We start from the raw sequence: 22,190 nt of genomic DNA, 5'->3' as shown, positions 1-22,190 counted from the left end.
CAGCATCGCATTTAATGTTATACGCTTTTGTCAACTACCTCGAGCCTTGTTCACGCTGTGTCTACTGACGTAGCCTTTAGTAGCTTTTAACGTTCCTTTTGTCAGTCAGCGTAGCCTGCCACTTGTACTTCCTTCTGATCTGATGTTTGTGAATACAACGTTTGAATATCATCAGAGTCAAACAGCTTGGTGCATAGCATCTTCTGATCTTCTGACCTTGAAGTGCTTCTGAGCGTGATACCATCAGAACTTCAGTGCTTCTGTTCTCTTGTTCTTCTGATGCTTCCATAGACCCATGTTCTGATTCTGCTTCGACCATCTTCTGATGTCTTGCCAGACCATGTTCTGATGTTGCATGCTGAACCCTTTGAGACAAAGCTTCTGAGCGCTGAATTATGCGTACTCTTTATATATTTCCTGAAAAGGAAATTGCATTGGATTAGAGTACCATATAATCTTAAGCAAAATTCATATTATTGTTATCATCAAAACTAAGATAATTGATCAGAACAAATCTTGTTCTAACAGCAATGTCGTTCGTCATAAGACTGTCCCATGCCATAGAGAGGCAGGTAGTCTAAGGGAAGGACCAGAATAGCCTTTCGTAGGCAACCAGAGGATACCTCAGCCTTTCGTAGGCAACTTCCGAGGGACGAGATCATATTAGTGTATCGAAGGCAGCATCATTAGGGACCTATGATCTTTGCATAATCGAGGCAACATGGCTGAGGTATCCTCGTATTCGAGGGACATGGCTATTCTGCAAAAAATACAAGGCAACAAGGCAACAGTCAACAGGCAGCTAAGAGGTTACCCAAAAAGTGTGTGTGGGTGCAATAATCACGTGATCAATTCGGATATTTATCTTGTAATTAGGTGATTCTAATTCACTTGAATGGTTGTTACTTCCTAGGATTACTAACCACGTCAATTAATATAAACAGTAGTAATAGCAATATGGGGAAGGGGAAAAAGAAACCAGCGGATCCATAATAGGGGTTTGGAATAAGTAATAATAATAGAAAAGATGAATTTTAGGGTTACCGAACATTCGAGCTCTGACTGGTTGACTAACCCTGAAATTGGAAAAGGAAAAATAAACGCGAAGGGGTGAGTGCATTATCAATTCAATGACAAATAAAGTTAACCCTAATCTGATAAAAATGGCAAAAGGAAATTAAAAGTAAAATACGAAATAGGACTTAGCTTTTTTTTTGATCTGATATGGTTAGCAGTCGGAGGTAGCATCGGGGTTAACCCTGGAAAGAATACACAAAAGTAGGCAAGACAAGAAGTGAGTGCAGAAAGTGTTCATTGAATCTCGAGGTTTTTAGCCCTAATAATTATTTTGTAATGCAAATATCATTAAAAGAAAAATAAAATCAGAACTTATCTTTGTAAAGGGTGTGGCGCATAATCGGAAGACATTTAAAAAGTCACCACTGAAAGAAGGCACGGAAAAGAAATATTTTTAGTGTAGGGTTAATTCTCGTAAACCCTGATTCGGGCGTAAATTAAATAAAATGACAGATCGATTTAATGGTTTCGCAACCTAATTAATTAAATCAGATAAAGAAAATAAAATCATGCACAAAAACATTTTTTATGAATTTTTTGGAATTAAAATAAAGCATAAATGAATTATTGAAAAAAATATAAATACATAAATGTAATTAAATAAAAGATAATAAATAAATATATTAATTATAAATAATATAATTTAAATAATATAAATATATTAAAATAAATAAAAGAAAAAGATAAATATTAAATATTAATATGTTAAAAGAAATTAACTAAAATAAAATAATTATCATTATTAGTAAAAAGGTTTTTGAAAATAATATATATGGTTATTATAAATAAAATAAAGGAAAGGAATATAAAACATATATATAAATATATAAAATAAATATAACGGATTTATGTAATTAAAAAGAAAAAAAATTGGGAAACTTAGCTTAGGATCCAGTGTGGCTCACGTATGTAGTCCAAGGTGCGCCTACAGCTTGCCTTGCGTTGGATTGAAGGAGATCATGATCAGAGGGCCCAGATTGAGAGGGAGCATGATAAGGCGTGTTTCATATTGCACGCGATCCATCTGAACCAAACAACAAAAGCGCGCGAAGCAATATTTGAACCAGCCAATCAGGTGATGCCACGAGGTCATCTTCTTCCTCCAGCCTCACCTTTTAACAGCGCTTTTTCTCAAAAGCGCTATAGTATGTCATGTTCATACCTGCAAAATAGCGAATAGGGGCAAACGACCATAGAAAGTTTTCGCGATAGGTCCATTAGATTCGTATGGATCTTGCGAGTTCAACCATGGCTCCAATTGATCCTAATTTTGCCTGTAGAGGAAACCCCTAATTTGAAACCTCTAAACCCTAACAATGGAGTTTGTCTCAAACGTGCCCAGAAACTCAATTAAAACTCCGGAAACGTTAATAGCAATATGACAAACATGTATGCATATAAATTTGATTAATAATGCATGAATGATTGGATTCGAAACAGAATAGGAATCGGCCAAAAAGTGACTTACAGTGATTCGTTCTTGATGCTTTAGAGCCTGGGAATGATCGAGACACACTTTGAGATGCCTTGGGAACGTGTTTGAATCAATAGCAACTCTTGAATTGGCCTGAATCTCAGAATTGGTTCTTGAATTTTCTTGACTTTTTGCACTCGAATTTGATGGTTCTTGAGGCAAAAATTCGTAACCCTAGGGGTCTGGAATGATCATGTATATATAGGTGAATGTTTTAGGTCAACTTTTGTGGAGAAAATCTTATTGAATCAATCTTTGCAAATTGTAGAAATTTGATTGAAAATATGTTATGAGATCCTTCTATATTTGGCCAAAAGTGATCCAATCTTTTTCCATTTTATTTTGCACGAAAATATATAAATAATGAGGTATAATTGTGATTGGATTTGATTCAAAACAAATTTCATTACAAATCTTTTGATTTTTCTTAATTTTATTGATTTTTAAATGAATAAAAATTCTTATAAAATTAATTAAAATCAAACAAATTCGTGGCTAAAGGTTTATGGGCTCCTAATACCATAAGGAAGGAGATAGGGTCTTAAAAACATGGGCCTCTTTGTAAAAAAATTCAATTTGAATCTTTTTTCTTCACACTTTTCCCTCCAAAATAGTCCAACTTTGACAAGGCCTATCTCCCTCAATTTTTGAGGTAAGGAGGAGTTCTAGGACTTTTTAGAAACCTTGAAGAGTCCTCTAAATAGTGTCTTTGGTCTCATATCAAAATAATTTTCCATGCTCCTTGTGTGTTCTTTTGAGAAAAATGACTTTTTGTTGACTTTTGAAAAAGGACCTATAATGTTTTGGTCCATATCTCCCAAATGAAGCATTTTTAGACTTGGCATGTGAGAGACAAATTGGTAGATAATTCAATTTACTTCAAAATGAGCTTTGGATGGGAAATTTCTGATGTTCCATGTAGGAGTTTTCGCTGGTCAAAGTTCAGTTGACTTTCTCCTATACAAACCCTAATTTAGAAACTTTTTGATTTGTTGATTTTTGATCTTTCCTTGATGAACCATGATCAATTCTTGATCAAATGGTGAATGATACTTCAATATGAGGATCTTGACAAAAAATCAGGAGTTTTGACTTTACTTTGACCACAGTTGACTTTTAAGTTAACCCAGTCGACTATTGACTTTCTGAACATTTGAGTGACCAATCCTTTGAGCTGAGACTTGATACTTGTTATAGAGGTAATATGAGATATAGATATCTTGGGCCATATGGGATGCCTTGGAGCCATTGATTCATTGATTTTCCTTTGAACAAACCAAACCCTAGTTTCTGATCTTTTGCTTAGGAGAGTGTGTTTTGGAGCTTTGTATCTTGATTTGACTTTTGAATAGGAGAAATAGTATGGGCAAATTTTAGGGTATGACAGTAAACAACATAAAACTTTTAGAGGAGCATGCTTTGCGATGGGATTTCTACAAGATGATAGAGAGTTTGCTGAGGCAATAAAAGAGGCACATGTTTGGGGTTCTGGTTTATTTTTACGCAAATTATTTGTTAAAATGTTGTTGTCGTCATCCATGAATAGACCGGAACATGTGTGGAGATTGACTTGGAAGTATTTATCAGATGGCATTATTTATGATCAACGATTATTGGTAGGAGATCAAGGTATTTCATCTTTACTTATTGTAAGAATTCTGTTTCCAGCATGCAAAGTGTGACCGTTCATTTATGTTGACATTGTTGTTCTATTAATTTCATAAAATTCAAGACAAATATGTTGTGGCTAAATTTCAACCATTTTACTACCTATGAAAAACCACTTCAATTATATTACTACCTAAACTGGAAATATAATAGCTAATGTTAAATCATTATGTTCCAGCCGGTAGAAAAACCGATTCATTAACATTGCATTCAGCCATTAAGAAATTCGTACATTCAAACATTCTAAATAATTACTAGGCATATTCTGCATATGAAATGATAACTGCTTTTAATACAACTTTTAATGAATAGATCATTTATGTCTGAATATCACTTAGAAACATATTCAATGCAAATGAGGTAGCATAGGTACCTATTATAATGTATTATATAAACCATGTTGAAATCAGGCTGGGTAATATGTAGTTAACTGAAAAGTAGATTTATCACCAGTAACTTGTGGGTGAATTTCTGCCGATACAAAAACAAATGACATCATTTCATATGCAGTTTCATTCCTCTGCCTTCTATAGTATTTGGGTTAATAAATAAGTACCTATATTTATTATTTATGCTACACATTACTGCATGTTGGTTACACAATAACTACATTTTTATTACGACTTTTTGATCGTAGGCTTGACACTAATTGATGGAGAGCTAAAAGAACTTACGTTAATGGCTATTGAAACACTGTTACAAAACAATAATAAAAGTTTGAAAGATTTCAAGCCAATGCCATATCCAAAAGATTTTGTGGTTTCCTTTATAGGAAATAGGCTTCTTTATGATGAGCGTCAATACAATGTTGTTGAACAACAATAAATTTTTGCTAATTTGTACTATTCTCTTACAGGTAATAATATACTTTCACACTAATTTAAAATAATGTGCATTGACATTGTTTTAATGTTATATCCCAAACTTCTCTATTTTGTAGATGAGAAAAGAACCATTTATGAGGAAATAATGGACGCCGAACAAAAGCAACTAGGTGGGGTGTTTTTTTTATATGGCTATGGTGGAACTGGTAAGACCTTTATGTGGAACACTTTATCAGCCACACTTAGGTCTCAAAAAATTGTCTTGCCTGTTTCCTCAAGTGGGATTGCAAGTTTGTTGCTACCAGATGGAAGAACAACTCATTCTAGGTTTAAAATTCCTGTCCCTACTTTAGAAATTTTTATTTGCAACATTAACAAAAAAGATGATCTTGCTGAGCTTCTAAAGATGACAGATCTTATCATATGGGATGAAGCTCCTATGACTAACAAATTTTTCTTTGAGTCTCTTGATAAATCCTTGAAAGATATTATGAGTGGAACGCCATATGCATCTCATAAAATATTTGGAGGTAAGGTTGTTGTGTTTGGTGGTGACTTCAGACAAATTCTCCCTGTTATACCAAGAGGTACTATATATGATATTATCCATGCAACAATCAATTCTTCTTATATTTGGGATTACTGTAAGGTCTTGAAGCTTACAAAGAACACGCGCTTGCAATCTGGTGCAACTACTTCTACTACCAATGACATTTGGATCTTTTCAGAGTGGATTTGAAATATTGGGGATGGGACCGTGTGTGAGCCGAATGATGGTTATGCTGATATTTGTATTCCATATGAGTTTTTAATTTCAAACTTTTCCGATCCCATTAAGGAAATTGTTGAGGATACCTACCCTGATCTCATTCATAACTATCTTGATTCCAACTATCTCCAAAGTCGTGCATTCTTAGCTTCAACAATTGAAGTAGGAGATGATATCAACCAATATATCACAAATCTTCTTCCAAGTAAATAACTTGCACCTATTCATACTTGATTACGTTAATAGGAAATACCTGGTGATAGTAGTTATTTATTAAATGTTTAAATTTTGCAATTGTTGTAGGAGAAGACAAAGAATACTTCAGTAGTGATTCTATAGATAAATCTGATGCTACTAACTTTGATGCATATGAGCATGTCACACCTGAGTTCCATTTAAATTGGTTAGGCGCCAATTCCCGATTATGGTTTCCTTTGCCATGACAATTAACAAGTCTCAAGGGCAATCTCTTGACAATGTTGGTTTGTATTTGCCAAAAGAAGTTTTTATTCATGGTCAATTATATGTGGCTATCTCAAGAGTTAAATCAAAAAAGGGATTAAAGATTCTTATTCATGATAAAGATAGAGAACCAATGTGTAACACCACTAACGTTGTGTTCAAAGAAGTGTTCCAAAACTTGTGAAAGGTATCTTTTTCTAAAACTATTTGATCATTCTATGCTATATAACTTATAATGCTTTTTGACCCTACGTCGAACATGTCTATTTTTCTATTTGAATTTTATGCATTTTTCAGGTTCAAGCCTACACTACATCTTGAAGATTCATGTTGCAAGTCTATGAAATGTTAAAACCCTTTGTAACAAATTTTGTATTTTACATCTTCTTTTGAGACAATCTAAAAAGTCGGGACCGGCCCTATAACTCATTCATGCGTGTTCACATTATTAAAAAACTAATTATCGTTCTATTTTGATATAATTATTATTTAAAGATGCTCATATACACTAATTTATATAAGGGTTAAATATACTAACCCCCCCTGTAATGTTAGCGAGATTAGGTTTTAGCCCCTGGTAAAGTTTTTTTTTTCATCACCCCCTTAACTTGCAAAGATTCCACGCCAAAACACCCCCCAATGCCACTTGTTAAATCAGATTTATTAAAATTAAATTAAAATGTCCATGTGGCATTAACATGTTACATACGTGGCAAAATGAGTAAAATTTACATGCCATGCTGTTGTAAAGAGTTAAAAAGTCATTTGGTTTTACCCCCTTGTAAAAATTAGGTTTAGTTACGTTTTCAGACATTCTCAAGTTAGCAACAACAGTGACGACGGCGACGGCGCATAAGGGTGTGGTGGACGACGGCGCATAAGGGTTTGGTGGACGACGGCGCAATGTCAGAGGTTAGTGTTGTTATGGTTATTCTTCTTCTCCATTTCGTGTTTCTTCTCTGTTGGGGTTTTTATTTCGATTTGCATGATTAAACGCAGGATATGCAACATTTCAACGTTACTTTCCACCACGGGGGTGAGTTTATTAGGGTAAACAAAGATGAGATAATCTATAGAGGGGGGTAGATTCTACTATTTCTGGGTTACACATAGAATCATGGACCATGGAAACTGTCGAGAACCTAGTGAATAAGTGGGGGTACAAGAAAGGGAGCTATAGCGTATGGGCGAAGATATTGGAAATAGACGAGGGTTATATCCCGATTAGAAATGATGATGATGCATATGATTTTGCTTCTTATTTTTGTGCAAATGGTACTGAGGGAGACTTATATCTGGAACATGATGCTGAAAACATAGAACAATATGTGAGGGAACCTGCTTGTGTTAATGGAGACACTGATCTAGATGACTTAGGAGATGAAGTGGTTGAGGGTTTGGATGATAGTGAGGACGACAGAGCCACTGCCTTGTTAGATGGTTTTGAGGGTATTGATGTAACTTTGCCACTAAGGGAAGAGGGGGTAGTTGCTGGATTGTTGACTAGGCCCAATAAGAAATGTGAAGAAGATGCATATGTTAGTGATGAGCTCAACTCATCAGATCCAGATGAGTCTTGTGATGAGGATAAGCCCAAGTATGAGAAATTTAGGAAAGAGCACCTAAATAAGGACTTCAAGTTTAAGTGGGGTATGGAATTTAATACACTTGTTGACTTCAAAGAGGCAATACGTGAGTGGTCAGTTCTCAATGGTAGGGAAATTAATTTTGTGAAAAATGAAAGTTATAGAGTAAGGGTAGAGTGTAAGGCTAAATGTGGTTTTTTGGTCTTATGTTCCAAAGTGGGCCACAAGCATACTTATGCTATAAAAACACTTGTAGACACCCACACATGTGCTAGGGTTTTAAACAACAGATCTGCAAACTCAAGATGGGTGGCTAAGCATGTGGTCAAGAAAATGCAATCAAGTGAAAATGTGAGAATCAGGGACATAATGCAAGATGTAAGGCAAAATTTTTCAGTGGGTATTACTGTTGCTCGGGCATGGAAGGCTAAGTTGATGGCAAAAAAAATAGTGGAGGGAGATGCTGATATGCAATATGCTGCTCTATGGAGGTATGCATCTGAATTAAAAAGAGTTAATAGTGGCAATACTGTGAAAATTAATGTTGAGAGACCAAGCCCAACTATCCAACCTAGATTTGGAGGTTTCTACTTCTCTTTTGATGGCTGCAAGAAAGGGTTTATCAATGGATGTAGGCCCTTTATAGGGGTTGATGGATGTCACCTAAAAACCAAGTATGGTGGTCAACTTCTGATTGCAGTTGGAAGGGATCTAAATGATCAATACTTCCCATTGGCTTTTGGAGTGGTAGAAACTGAGACCAAGGAGAGTTGGAGATGGTTCATCCAACTTTTGATGGAGGATATTGGACATGACAAAAGAATTGTTTTTATCTCTGATCAACAAAAGGTAAAGTTTTTGTACTTATATCTAATTGCTCTAACTGCATATCTATTATTGAAATATAATGTAATTGCTATAATTGTATTGAGCAGGGACTGGTAGCTGTTTTTGATGAGATGTTTGAGAGGATTGAACATAGGTTTTGCCTCAGACATCTATATGCCAATTTCAAGAAAATGTTTGGTGGAGGAACCCTAATAAGGGATTTGATGATGGGAGCTGCTAAGTCTACATATCATCAAGCTTGGATGCAGAAGATGAATGAGCTAAAGAATGTTGATTTCAATGCTTGGACTTGGTTGATGGCTGTACCTACCAAGAGCTGGTGTAAGCATGCTTTTAGTTTCTACCCAAAGTGTGATGTGTTGATGAACAATATATCTGAGTCTTTCAATGCTACAATTTTAGTTGCTAGGGACAAACCAATCCTTACTATGTGTGAGTGGATTAGGAAGTATTTAATGAATAGGGTAGCTACCTCTGTACATAAACTTGAAAAATGGCAACATAGAGTTATGCCTATACCTAGGAGAAGGTTGGACAATGAAGTTTTTCATAGTGGTCATTGGCTACCAACTTGGTCTGTGGATGAGAAGTTCCAAGTGACTCACAGTTTCAACAACCAAGAATTCATAGTGGACATAGCAAAAAAATCATGTAGCTGTAATTTTTGGGAATTGGTTGGGATTCCTTGTAGGCATGCTGTATCTGCTTTGAGCTATAGAAAACAAACACCTGAGGATTTTGTTGATGAATGCTACACAAGGGAGAAATATGCTAAGTGTTATGGATTCTCTGTGTCACCTATAAATGGCCAAGACATGTGGCCAGAAACTGAGATTGAAGACATGCTACCACCAGCTTACAAACAAGGGCCTGGTAGACCTAGAAAGGTGAGGATTCGAGAAAGTGGTGAAGAGGGTGCTAGGAAAAGAAGGACTGGGGTTGCATACAAATGTACAAAATATGACCAGTTTGGTCATAATGCTTTGACCTGTAAGAGCCCCACACAGGACCCTGTTGCACTCAAAAGAAAGGTAAGACATGTTATATGTTCTTCATAAATATTTTTGTTGCACTCAATGTATTAATTTGTACTGTTTGTTTGTGGCTGTGATGTAGAGAAAAGTCAAATCTAAAGTGACTGAGGTTGTTCAGAATGATGTTCAGAATGATGTTCAGGCTGAGAATGAGGAGCAAAATAATGTGGAGACTGAGGTAGTTCAGAATGATGTTCAGGCTGCTGTCCAAAATGATGTAGAGGCTGAGAATGTTCATGATGATGTGCCAAATGATGTGCAGAGTCAGACCCAGTCGTGTGTTGTAGACAATAGTCAACCACAACCCAAGAAAAAGAAGACAATCAAACCTCACCATGGTTTAAAGATAAGGAGGAGTGAAAGAGTCAAATTAAGTTGGTTCAAGAAACCAATTATTGGTCCAGGTTCATCTGAGCAACCAATCACAATTGAAGACCCTGCAGAGACATCATCAAGCCTTGGAGTGTCAACTAGGTCTTTGAAGAAATGGAAGAAACAAAAGAGCAGTTGATTATTTTGTGTATTTTGTACCAATTGACATTAAGTTAACTTGTAATGGTTTAGTAATGGTACTATGTCCTATGATATTTTGTGTGGTGGTATTTTGTTTTGTGGCCATTTGTAATGGTTTTTTGGGTAATGATCTACCTGACTTTTAGGGTAATGACCTATAACATTTGTAATTGTTTTTTGGATCAATTTCCTCAAATGTTATCTAATCTCATAATTACTTCATATTATTTGCAAATCTTTATAGAAAACTGATAATAGACTCATTCATTCCATTCAAGCTCAAATTGTTACATACCACAAAAGTGATACAACAAAAGTTATACAAGTGATAGAAGTGATACAAGTTATACAAAAGTTACATACCACAAACAACATACATTCCCTAAACTAAATTACAGAAACATATAAAATGCTGCAAAAAACATCCAAGACATAACAAGTGCAACCATCATGTTATGGTTCTTCTTCTTCTCCATTGCAACTTTTTTCTTCAACCTCGAAATCTTCTCATTACTTGTGTCTGCTTCCAAATTGTCAGTGGCAATGTCCTTCAAAATCTCTTTCAACGCATCTTTTGTCATTTCAGTGCATTTACATTGAATCACCTCGACATTATTGAATTCACCCAGCTCATCATCCCATATGAACATACCGCATCCATTCTGCAAATTACAAGCAACCTTTATCGCACAGCAAACAGAGCAAATAAAAAAAACGTGAATGAACTTACCAGTACATTTCTGCATTTCCAGAATTTGCGTTTAGGGTTATCAATGGTGTTTGATACCCACATCTTCATGGTTATGTTACAACTACAGTGAGGTGGAGCTTGGGAACGATGAAGCAGCGAAGGAGATTTGCAACCGGAGTTTCCTACGGAGGAAGATTTGCTACCCATGTTGTGAGATTAACGGTGAAGCAGCGACGGAGGAATGATACGAGGAGAGGAACAATGGAGGAACCCTAGTTTCTTCGTTTACAAATATAATGTAATTTGAGAAGATGATGAAATGCCATGGTGGATATTAAGATGACAAAAATTCCACGTGTGATATAATATAGAATCTTAGGGGAATCTAAGTGCAACCGTGGCAATTAGGGGGGTCTGGGGATGGAATCTAAAGATGTTAAGGGGGGGATCAAAAAAATTTTTTTTACAGGGGCTAAAACCTAATCTCGCTAACATTACAGGGGGGTTTGTATATTTAACCCTTTATATAATGATTTACATAATAAAAAAAATTCAATTACCCGTGCGGCAGCACGGGTTTCTGATTAGTGTTGGTTAGAAATTGGAAGACAATATGACAAAATTTTCACAAGTACTAGTATCATTATTTATGTAAGTTTCTATCAACCTACGTGCCGAACTAAATGAAATTTTTTAATAAATAATTCCTACACCATAGTTTAAATAGGACAAAAATATGGATGCTCACCGAATAACTTTTTACATTTGTTACAACACATTGACTCACAGCCAATACATGGTAATAGACATCACACTACTAGAAATACTCAAATTTCCTGCGGATTTACCTGCGGATTTTAGCTAAATTTCCGCAGGAAACACGTTACCTGCGGATTTTCCTGCGGTTTTATGTCCCCAGCTAAAACCTTCGTGGGTAATATTTTCGGCAGGAAGTTCCGCAGGTAATTCCGCAGCTAAATCCGCAGGAAAAAATGCGCAGGTAATTCCGCAGGTAATATATTTTTAAAATAAAAAAAAATTATCTATATTAATATTTGCTCCCCTAGCAGTATTACAGGGAGGGGTGTACCATGTGGTGTTGGACTGCATGCAGGTCATTAACAATTATCTATTACTGCATAAACTAATTGCGTAACATCATTGCCACATTATCTCGACACCCACTGCCTTAGGCACCCTACCAACACCAGATCCTTTGCTGATAATATATTAAAATCCATCCCAAAGACTAGAAATTAGAAAAGGAACTCCAGGAAAAGAAAAGTCTTATCCTCACATTTCAAACATTCATTTTATATCTAACCCAACTGTCAAGCCACCATATGACATAATTACGTAACATCATTGTCATAATCTCGACATCCACTGTCTTAGGCACCCTAAGGACACCAGATCCCTTGCTGATAATATATTAAAATCCATCCCAAAGACTAGAAATTAGAAAAGGAACTCCAGGAAAAGAAAAGTCTTAAACTAAAATGAAAAGTGCCGGTAATAACGGTAGATCCTCACATTTCCAACAATCATCCAACATTCATTTCATATCTAACCCAACTCTGTCAAGCCACCATATGGCAGGAAAATGACTCAAGCACAAAAACTCACTAAGATACAAAAAATTCTACTAAGTAGAACCAAATATAGATAACACAACAGCCCCATAACAGTACCAAGTATAGATAACACAACAATCTCATAACAGTACCAAATATGGCCAACCAAGTAAACACACGCCCATATCAGATTCATAACGAGGGTAAAAAAACCAGTAGAAATGTTACCCAAAAGTTCAGCAACTGGGACAAACAGGACATACTTTTTTGATTGTTACTCTTTCATGATTACTAGATAAATTGTTCCACTCTTCCTCAAAGGTCACATTACCTATTACAAAACAAAATGCAAGTCAAATTCCATACACCATAACTATAAACTCATTAAAAATTTCATAGTTTTTTAGTGTATAATTTATTTTATATTGTTTATATATAATTATTGAACTCTAATAATTTTTTGAATTTAAATTGGAAACATTTCTTCAAAACTGGCTTTAACGCTTTCAAACCAAATCTCATCCAGGAATACTCTTAAGACATGGACATGGACATGTAGTACTGTTACTTTCAAACCATATCAAAAAGTGAGATTCCTACGTCTTAACTATCCCTCCATCAAAAAATTATTTATTAGTTATCCTTCTAGTTGAACAAATTTAGACAACGAATTGTTCATAAATATAATAAATACCTTGCAATTCAAACTTAGAAGAATATTGACATAACGGTTTGAACTCTAGTTTGATATACAAGAAAATAACACGAACTGTTAGTTTGTCAATTCAAACTTCAAAAACAAAAGGGAAGGAAATACATACTTCTTCCTTTCCTGTTAGTGAATTGTCGAAGGGAAGGAAACAGCTTCAAATTTTGCTAGCAGATAAATTCCTGTGCTAAAAATATTAGGACTCAAAGCATAAGTTTAGACATAATATTCGAAATTCATAAGTAAATAAGTGTTACAAAAGTGTGAGGCATACCTATTGATGAAAACCAATATCCTGAGTGAGTATAGTTGGAGGGATACAAAAACGCTACTACTGCAATACCTACGGCACGGAATAATCGAGAATCAGCAGCAGCATATTCTGGCCTTGAAGATTGAAGTTGAGCAGCTCATAATCTCTATACTTGATGATCCAAGTGTTAGTAGAGTTATGACTATCACAAACATGATTGAAACTGTTACCGAAAACCACTTCTAAATTGGAGAAAAGTCACATTCCTTTTTCTAAAAAAAGCATCTACTTCATTCAAAATCGAAGCTGCCACAACATCAACTATCACAAACATGATTGGAACTGTTATCGGAAACCACTGCTAAAATGGAGAAAAGTCACATTCCTTTACCTAAAAAAGTATCTACTTTGTACACAATCAAATTTATACACCAATCAAGAAGAAGTTAACACACTACTAAACCAATTAAACACCAATAAATTGCCAAATTATAGCTCAACTAAAATAATCAGTCAAATAACTCAACATCATCAGAAAAAAACTCGAAATCATCTGAAAATTCTCTAGTGAACAAAATAGCTTCCCATAGCATTTGCAACCGAGGCAATCCGCAGCTAATGACAGTGCTGCCAATGATCTTATATTCAAGAGTGCAAATTAAAAGAGGTAGAAATTAGAAATTACAACAATAAAATATATCGTGCTTATAGTATAATCATTAATAGATTTTATGACAAACCTGATATATTGATGTGAGAGCTCTGCAGCAGCTACACAAGCATCATCGGTATAACGGAGCTTGTGGTGAATCTCATAGCGCTCTCTTAGCCCTTTCAAAATTTGTATGGTTTCACTCACAGTTGGTTCAGGCACTTTAACTGGTTGGAATCGCCTCTCTAAAGCGGGATCTTTTTCGATGTGCTTCCTATATTCATCTAATGCGGTGGCTCCTATACACTGCATAAGTATTTAAAGTATGTACTCATAGTCAATCCAAAGTGATCTTTCAGAATTTAAACCTTTCATACTGATGATTAAAATGAACTGTTGAGAATGTGTGCACATTTTTTGCAGATATAAGTATTCCAAAACTAATTATTGAACTTCAAACCATACAAAAACATTTGAATTAGTCGAATACCATTTTAGTTAGTGAGAATGCCTTGAGAAATAAGAACTGAAATTAAATAAATTATAAGAAATTCAAACAAACCCCTTGTGTTAGGGCCAGATTTGCATCAATATGGAGCTGAATGAAATCATCAAACTTGGTTCCTATCAAAACTGATATTACAGTCTTCAAAAATCAAGCAAACATCACAACTGAAGAGCGTAGTCTCCTGACTCACGAAAGTGATCGATCTGCAAATACAGTAGCATGTCACTTTAGGTTAATTAAATAGCCGAATTAATTAAAAACTAATCAACAAATAACCTAATGATATGCTACCTATCAACAACTAATCCCTGATAAATAACCTGCATTGCTGAAACTGGAAGGCAATTAACAAACATAAGATAACCATATCAACACATTTCATGAACCAAATTAATAGCAAATATCACTGTATCCAGTCTCTTGAAAATTGGAAGTGACAATCTAAAAGTTTCATATATAGAGATAGGATAAACAACAATAAAAGTTATGTTTCACATTTATATACCGAATATAATAAACTTTGGAAATGAGTTTCCACACAGATTATAATAAACTTTTGAAAATATTAGGTTTTATTTACCTCTTGTCATCTCATAACTGGATTATGTATGGATCAAGTCTTCAATCATCTTTTCCTTCTGTCCTCTGTTTTGTCTAGATAACCTCATCACCATCAACATCGAATCTACTATTTATCAACTCTGAAACAAAGAACCCAGGGTTAAAATGGAGTGAAGTAGGGGAGAAGAATGAGTATTTACACTATAATCCACGTAACAAAACGCGCTGAAGCAACCCTAGAATTGAGATGAACGAATGGATGTGACACAGTCGATAACGATGATTCACGATGTTGCCAAAGCGCTTGACGGAGATGATTCACGAAGATGCAGGAGCATTCGAAGGAGAGGACTCACGATGGAGAATAGACGGAGACGGAGGACTCACGAAGATGCAGGAGCATTCTGGTGGCTGGAAACCCCGGAGCGATTCACGACGGCGAGAGAGAGAAACAGAGGTTAAGATTGGAACACACGATTAGGTTTTCCTTTATCTATTCTCTATGTTAATATATTTTAATTTGTAATTTGTAACATCAATAATACTCCTACATCTCTCAAAACTTATTTTAACAAAAAATATTAACAAAAAATATTAGTTATTATTTAATTCCAACAAAAAATAGTAAAAATAATTTATAAATTTAAAATCCTATATAAAAATTGATATTTTAACAAGAGTTTAAATATAATTTCATATTACACATTATTATTATAATAGGATTTCTAAAATTAAAACTTTATAATAATTAACCATTGAACAAAATATAATTTTATATAACACAAAATGTATATTTGATAAAAGAGATTAAATTTAAAATTTAGAAATAATTTTAAAATATATTAAAAGAAAAATATATTAAAAGAGAAATTAATAAATTATATATAATATTTGTTTCACTAAATTATTCTTTTAGTGATTGATTATTTGGTCTAATATATGATAGAAAGTAGGTTCAATTCCTACTCTAGAAATTTTATCAGATTTTTGTTTTCAATTTTTTTATATATTTTTAATATTATTTTTAAAAATTATCATATTATATATTAAAATATAAATTGAAGAATCATCTTAAATTTAAAAAACGACATTGTAGAAGCGTTTGACGGCGATGATACATGAAGATGCAGGAGCATTCGACGGAGAAGACTCTCGATGGTGGATAGACAGAGATCAGTGCAACTTTTTGTGGATGGAGACCAGGCGATTCACAACAGTGAGAAGAGAGAAACAAAATTACAGATTGAAACAGGATTAGGTTTTTCTTTCTCTATTCTCTATGTTAATAATTAATATATTTTAGAAATAAAATACAAATTAAAATATCTAAAAATATGTTAGTTTGGTGATAATGACACAAATCAGTGAATTTGTCTCTAAATTCAATTTATATCAAGTAATTTTATCACATATTTTATAATTTTATTATTAAATTATAAAAATTTATATTCAATTTGTGAACTTGAATTGAAAATGTATTAGCCCCCTCTTGCAGCAAACTCAACCACAAAGTCAAAATTTAAGCTACCAAAAATAGTAAAACTAATTTAAAATTTTAAAATCCTATATAAAATTTGATATTTTAACAAAAGTTCCAATATAATTTCATATAACACATCATTATTAATAGAGTAGGATTTCTAAAATTAAAACTTTATAATAATTAACAATTGAACAAATATAATTTTCAGTAACACAAAATTTATATTTGATAAATAAGATTAAATTTGAAATTTAGAAATAATTTTAAAACATATTAAAAGAAAAAATGATATTAAAAGAGAAATTAATAAATTATATATAATATTTGTTTCAGTGAAATATTTTCTAATGGTTTATAATTTGGTCCAATATAAGATAGATAGTAAGTTCGATTCCCACTTTAAAAATTTTATTAGATTTTTCTTTTTTCTAAACATTTTTTTAATTTTATTTTTCAAAATTATCATACCGTTTATTAAAATATGAATTGAAGAATTACATTAAAAAAAATAACTTTATTAAATTTTTAAAAAAATTAAGAATTTACTATTATGTTTAAAAAACATTTTATTACTATTATTTTTGGAAAAAAACATTTTATTTTAAAAGAAATATATTTTACAGTATTTTTTATTCACAAAATAATAAAATATAATTCAAAAGAAAATCCGCAGGTAATTCTGCAGGAAAGTTTTCTGCGGAATTACCTGCGGATTAAGTAATGTAGTTGGTTTTTAGTCAAAAATAGAATTTCGCAGCAAAATCCGCAGCAAATTTTCCTGCGGAATTACCTGCGGATTTCTTAATGTAGTTTGGTCTTTTATTCTAAATAGGAATTCGGCAGCAAGTTCCGCAGGTATTTCTGCGAATTTACCTGCAGATTTATTTTCCGCAGGAAAATTTAATTTATTTAATTTTTTCCCAGAAAAATCCGCAGGTATACCTGCGGAAATAATTCCGCAGGAAATTCCGCAGGTAAATCGTGTATTTCTAGTAGTGTCACTAATTCATTTTAGTGCTCCATTAATTAAAACTACTAATCATAGATGAATGGTGACAATTTTTGTTGTTGTAGATGGACAAGGCTTCAATTATTAAAGATGCAGTTGAGTACATAGAGCACTTGCATGAACAAGAGAAGATTATTGAAGCTGAGATACTGGAACTTGAATCTGGGATGCCAAATAATAATATTAATCCAAATTATGAGTTTGATCAAGAGCTTCCAGAGCTCCTAAGGTCCAAGAAGAAGAGAACATATCAATTATATGATACTGTCAATTCAACTAACTTGCCAATTGAACTTCTTGAGGTTATAACTCACATACAATTTATTAGTTTGAACTTTTTTTATTTTGTATTTTACTCCCTCAATTTTACAGTTACTATTTTAATTGAAAAAATTATTAAACTTATTATTCTATAAGTATAAGTTAGTTCAACATTTAATTTGAAAAAAAAATACAAATTCAATCAATTATCTTATTTGGAATCAACTATCATCTGATTTAAAAGTTATATACTATAAATTCATCGACTAAAAACTAACTTAGTGCATGTTTGGATTGGGTTGTACAAGCTCCAAAAACACTTTTAGAGTGCGTTTGTTACAGATTAAAAAAAATAGTTTTTTTTAAAAAAATAGTTTTTTTAAAAAAAAAATTTAATGATTTTTTTTAGAGAATTTTAAAAATAGTAAAAGCTAGTCTGCATTTGTTATCATAAAAATCAATTTTTTTAAAAATGATTTTTTTTGTTTGGTTACTTAAACGTGAAAATGTTTTTTTTAATTATAAATTACTAAAAAGGCATACAAATTAGTATGTATAGTTATAAGTAAATGATTATACATGAATTAATAATTATACATCATTTTTAAAAATATTTTTGTTACTTTAGAATTAAACAATAATAATGTTTTTAAACAATATATATATATATATATATATATATATATATATATATATATATATATATATATATATATATATATATATATATATATATATATATATATATATATATATCATACAATAGAATAAAGCTAAATGAGTATTTTGGCAAGTTTGCCATTTGTCAAAAAAATAGAGTGCTTACTATATTTATGTTTCCTATTTATAGAAATATTTCTATTATTATTAATATTATGATTAATTAATATTTTAAGTTTATTATATTTAATGTTGTGCCAATTCACATTCAATTTCATTTTCCTGTATATGGGGAAACGTTTTTGGCTGTCAAAATACACGAAACTGTTCATCTTCAATATCCTTTTCCAATTCACATCCAATTTCTTTTCTCAATGCAAACTTTTCAATTCTCATCCTCTCCCCTTTTATACCTCAACCACGAGGAAGCTAACACAACTTTCGAATGCACATCAACTGCATGTTGCCTCGCCGGCCAGAGCCGGAATAATTTAATATCCGACATTAGGTAATCAAAACGGATCTCTCTCTCTCCATTTCACATTAGGTCGAAATTTTTCCCCTTTTCCTCCATCTTCGTCTTCCTCGCCCCTCTCTTTCTCATTTCCCGCAGAGATGTCTATCTCAATCACTACATCACCCTAAGATTTTATCTCCCTTTCAAATCGACCGTTTCTGCTATGCAAATTTAAGAATGAGAATTTTGAAGAATATCTATGATTGCAAATCATTTGTTAGTTTAGTGTTTTGAACGGTCAAGATCTTTATCTCTAACTCTGTTATTGGATGTTTCTTTGTTCATTTTTTTAGGTAATGTCAAGTATATACTGAACCCATCAATTTGATTGAATTTGCTATGATACTTTGATTAGGTTGGAAATTTATGTGCTCCAGTAGAAGAGTGGACAGTTGGTAGAACCGAACTCACCTCACTCATGGTTGTAGAGAGGAGACATGGTACACATTTTGATCTACAGAGCTTTGTTTTGTCTTAATACTTTTTCACTAAATAGTGTTTTCAAGTTATTTGCTTTTCTGGTTTTTTCACTTTAATCATCAAACTCGGGGTATCTTATGAACTCGATCTTAATCGAAATTTTGCTAAAAGTTACAATTTGGGCTTTCTACAAAATCACAATGTCACATTTGAGTATACTGAACTGTGTTGATTGGTTTTTATTGGCTAATAAATTTTTTTCATGGCAAAATCATTAAAATATATTGTTACTTGACAACAAAACTTAAGATGGAATTTTAAGTTTTCATATAATGGAACTTAAAGTTTTGGACCTTAGTGTATGGAGATTGTTGATTGTGAACCAGAACCCCATTTTTTTGGTGATGCAGTTTGGCTGCAATCAATGGAAGTTCCACTGGATCAATATCATCACCATCGGCTGGATTGGGACCTAGCGAAAATGTGAGCGGATGTAGTAAAGCTTCTTGGATGGTGGTTTTGGCTCTCATTCATCACTTATTTGCTGCTCATGGTTTCACTTTATGCATAACAGCAAAATATGAAAATAGGCACTAATTGGCAAGAGAAAAAAGCTTTCCTGTTATTTGTTCAGGCTGCACATGTTAAAAATTTTAGGAATATCAAATTAGGTGTTACTATCGATGTAGAACAGAACTGATGATGACAGACCAACTTATTATCTAAAAAAGTCCATTCTTAGTTGTTTTCTTATGGTTATTTCCTTTCTATCATGCAGCTATCAGTTTTCTATACTGCTTTTGATTTGGGATGACATATATGTTGGCTTAGGTGTTAGTTCTGGTTATTGGTTTTAGTTTGCTTAGCTGTGTTGTACATGAGTATTAACTTGTGTATTATGGCGGATGATGGCACCACTTGTGCGTTTGTCTTTTCTTTAATGATAATTTTTATTGGCTGTTCCAAAAAAAATTACTCTTTGTGTGAATGCAGGAGACGGCAAATGTTTTGTCAAAGAGTGCAGAAGAATGTTTTGCTTATGGTATGGACTCATTTGTATCAAAACCTGTGAGTTTAAAAAAATTGAAAGAATGTATTGAACAATATACTTAAGGTGATAATAACTTTGTAGTTTTTCTTTTGAACAAAAGTATATGCAGTTAAGGAAATTTTGTAATATATGGATCATATTTTCATCATTTGCAAGTTCATACCCATTATATGCATCACTATTGATAAAAGTTATATAATTATTATTATATAGATAATATAGATTATAGCATGTCACAAATGTCTTGATAAAAGTAACTTTGAATCAATATAATAATAATAATTATTATATATATATATATATATATATATATATATATATATATATATATATATATATATATATATATATATATATATATATATATATATATATATATATATATATATATATATATATATATATATATATATATATTATAGCATAATGAATAAGTTAATATCAGTTGTTCATAGAAACACCTTCTGGACAAAGTGTATCTGAAGAGGCCTCAGCTCATAAGTTATCATAAAGACTTAGAATAGAGTATATTTTTTAAATTGTGTTGTTTTACTATAAAATAAATATTTTATTTGTATTTTATGTTATATTTTAATATTTTTTGCTATGCAACTTATGAGTTATGTGTTTTCCTACGTGCTTAGAAATTGTAATAAAATCGTTGAATTAATATTTTTATATTAATTAGTTGTTTTTAATTTAAATTGATAATTTAAAATTTATATATCTATTCCTACTAAGACTAACACATGTACAATATATTTTTAAAACATATAATATATTAATAACACTAACATATATGATATATATTAAAATTTAATTAATAGTATTAAATTTTGAAATTATGGTAAGATTATAGTATTATGATAAACTATTTATATATGTTTCAAATTTTTTAAATTCGGTGTTTGTTTAATTTTTTTATTTAAGTAGAATTATGAACATTTATGTTTGGTATCTTCACATTTAAAAGAAAGTTTCTATTTAGAATATAATTCATTACACTTAATTATTGGAATAATTAATTATTAATTTTTTCTAACTTATTAATTTATTTAGAATATAATTCATTACACGTAATTATTGTAACGATTTTAAAATATTTGTAATTTTAAATATGGTAATTATGAGGATATGTTTTTTTCCTCCCAATTCAAAATAATTTATATAAAATTATGAGATCTAAATATTCTTAATTGCTTCACAATTATATTTATATGCATAACTCTAAATTAAGGAATGAATTGACATCGTACGGTTATATTTGCATATTCAAATATTTCATTATTAATTTCAGTATTTATTTTTATTTTTCAATTTAATATTTTTAATACTGTTGATTTACTATATAAAATAAATTTTGGCCAAATGATGCGTTTTCATTTTTTATAACACAAAATTAAAAACAATTATTTTTATTCACATTTTCTTATAAATGATTCAATATAAATATTTTCTATTTTAAACTTTATTTAAAAATTCAATGTTTGGGAAAGAAAAATTCTCATAGAATAAATTAAATGTAAAAAAGGGAAATGAGTTCTTTGGCAAGTTTTACGCATGTTAAATTCTCATAGCTATTACT

General features: G+C 32.0%; 1 protein-coding gene and 2 long non-coding RNA genes across 13 annotated transcripts; 2 read left to right on the top strand and 1 right to left on the bottom strand.

Moving 5' to 3' along the window:
* Positions 1 to 7,398: 7,398 nt before the first annotated feature.
* On the top strand, positions 7,399 to 10,087 carry LOC131649275 (uncharacterized). Its single transcript, XM_058919046.1, has 4 exons — positions 7,399 to 8,709; positions 8,796 to 9,740; positions 9,826 to 9,975; positions 10,031 to 10,087. The coding sequence occupies exons 1-4, from the start codon at positions 7,399 to 7,401 to the stop codon at positions 10,085 to 10,087; spliced, it is 2,463 nt and encodes an 820-aa protein (XP_058775029.1).
* Positions 10,088 to 10,099: 12 nt separating this feature from the next.
* On the bottom strand, positions 10,100 to 15,723 carry LOC131651138 (uncharacterized). 11 transcript variants are annotated; one of them, XR_009298356.1, is made up of 5 exons: positions 15,224 to 15,723; positions 14,698 to 14,846; positions 13,343 to 14,441; positions 13,216 to 13,260; positions 10,100 to 12,852 (listed from the first exon to the last, which is right to left on the bottom strand). It is a non-coding gene; the product is annotated as an uncharacterized LOC131651138 (long non-coding RNA). The 11 variants fall into 11 exon arrangements; XR_009298349.1 differs by having other exon boundaries at positions 10,100 to 10,918; positions 10,987 to 14,441; XR_009298352.1 differs by having other exon boundaries at positions 13,216 to 14,441.
* Positions 15,724 to 18,913: 3,190 nt separating this feature from the next.
* Positions 18,914 to 20,673, top strand: LOC131646242 (uncharacterized). Its single transcript, XR_009297362.1, has 3 exons — positions 18,914 to 19,125; positions 19,490 to 19,574; positions 19,965 to 20,673. It is a non-coding gene; the product is annotated as an uncharacterized LOC131646242 (long non-coding RNA).
* Positions 20,674 to 22,190: the final 1,517 nt, after the last annotated feature.

Source organism: Vicia villosa, linkage group LG2 (genome assembly GCF_029867415.1).
Source record: "Vicia villosa cultivar HV-30 ecotype Madison, WI linkage group LG2, Vvil1.0, whole genome shotgun sequence".
NCBI classification, from domain to species: domain Eukaryota; kingdom Viridiplantae; phylum Streptophyta; class Magnoliopsida; order Fabales; family Fabaceae; genus Vicia; species Vicia villosa.
This window is presented reverse-complemented; position numbering and strand designations above follow the sequence as displayed.

Excerpts from the sequence above, each read along its gene's own strand:
- LOC131649275 (XM_058919046.1), top strand. The coding sequence starts at position 7,399 with ATGGAAACTGTCGAGAACCTAGTGAATAAGTGGGGGTACAAGAAAGGG. Across the intron at positions 9,741-9,825 it reads CTGTTGCACTCAAAAGAAAG|AGAAAAGTCAAATCTAAAGT; the intron begins GTAAGACATGTT and ends GCTGTGATGTAG. Across the intron at positions 9,976-10,030 it reads ATGATGTAGAGGCTGAGAAT|ACAATAGTCAACCACAACCC; the intron begins GTTCATGATGAT and ends CGTGTGTTGTAG.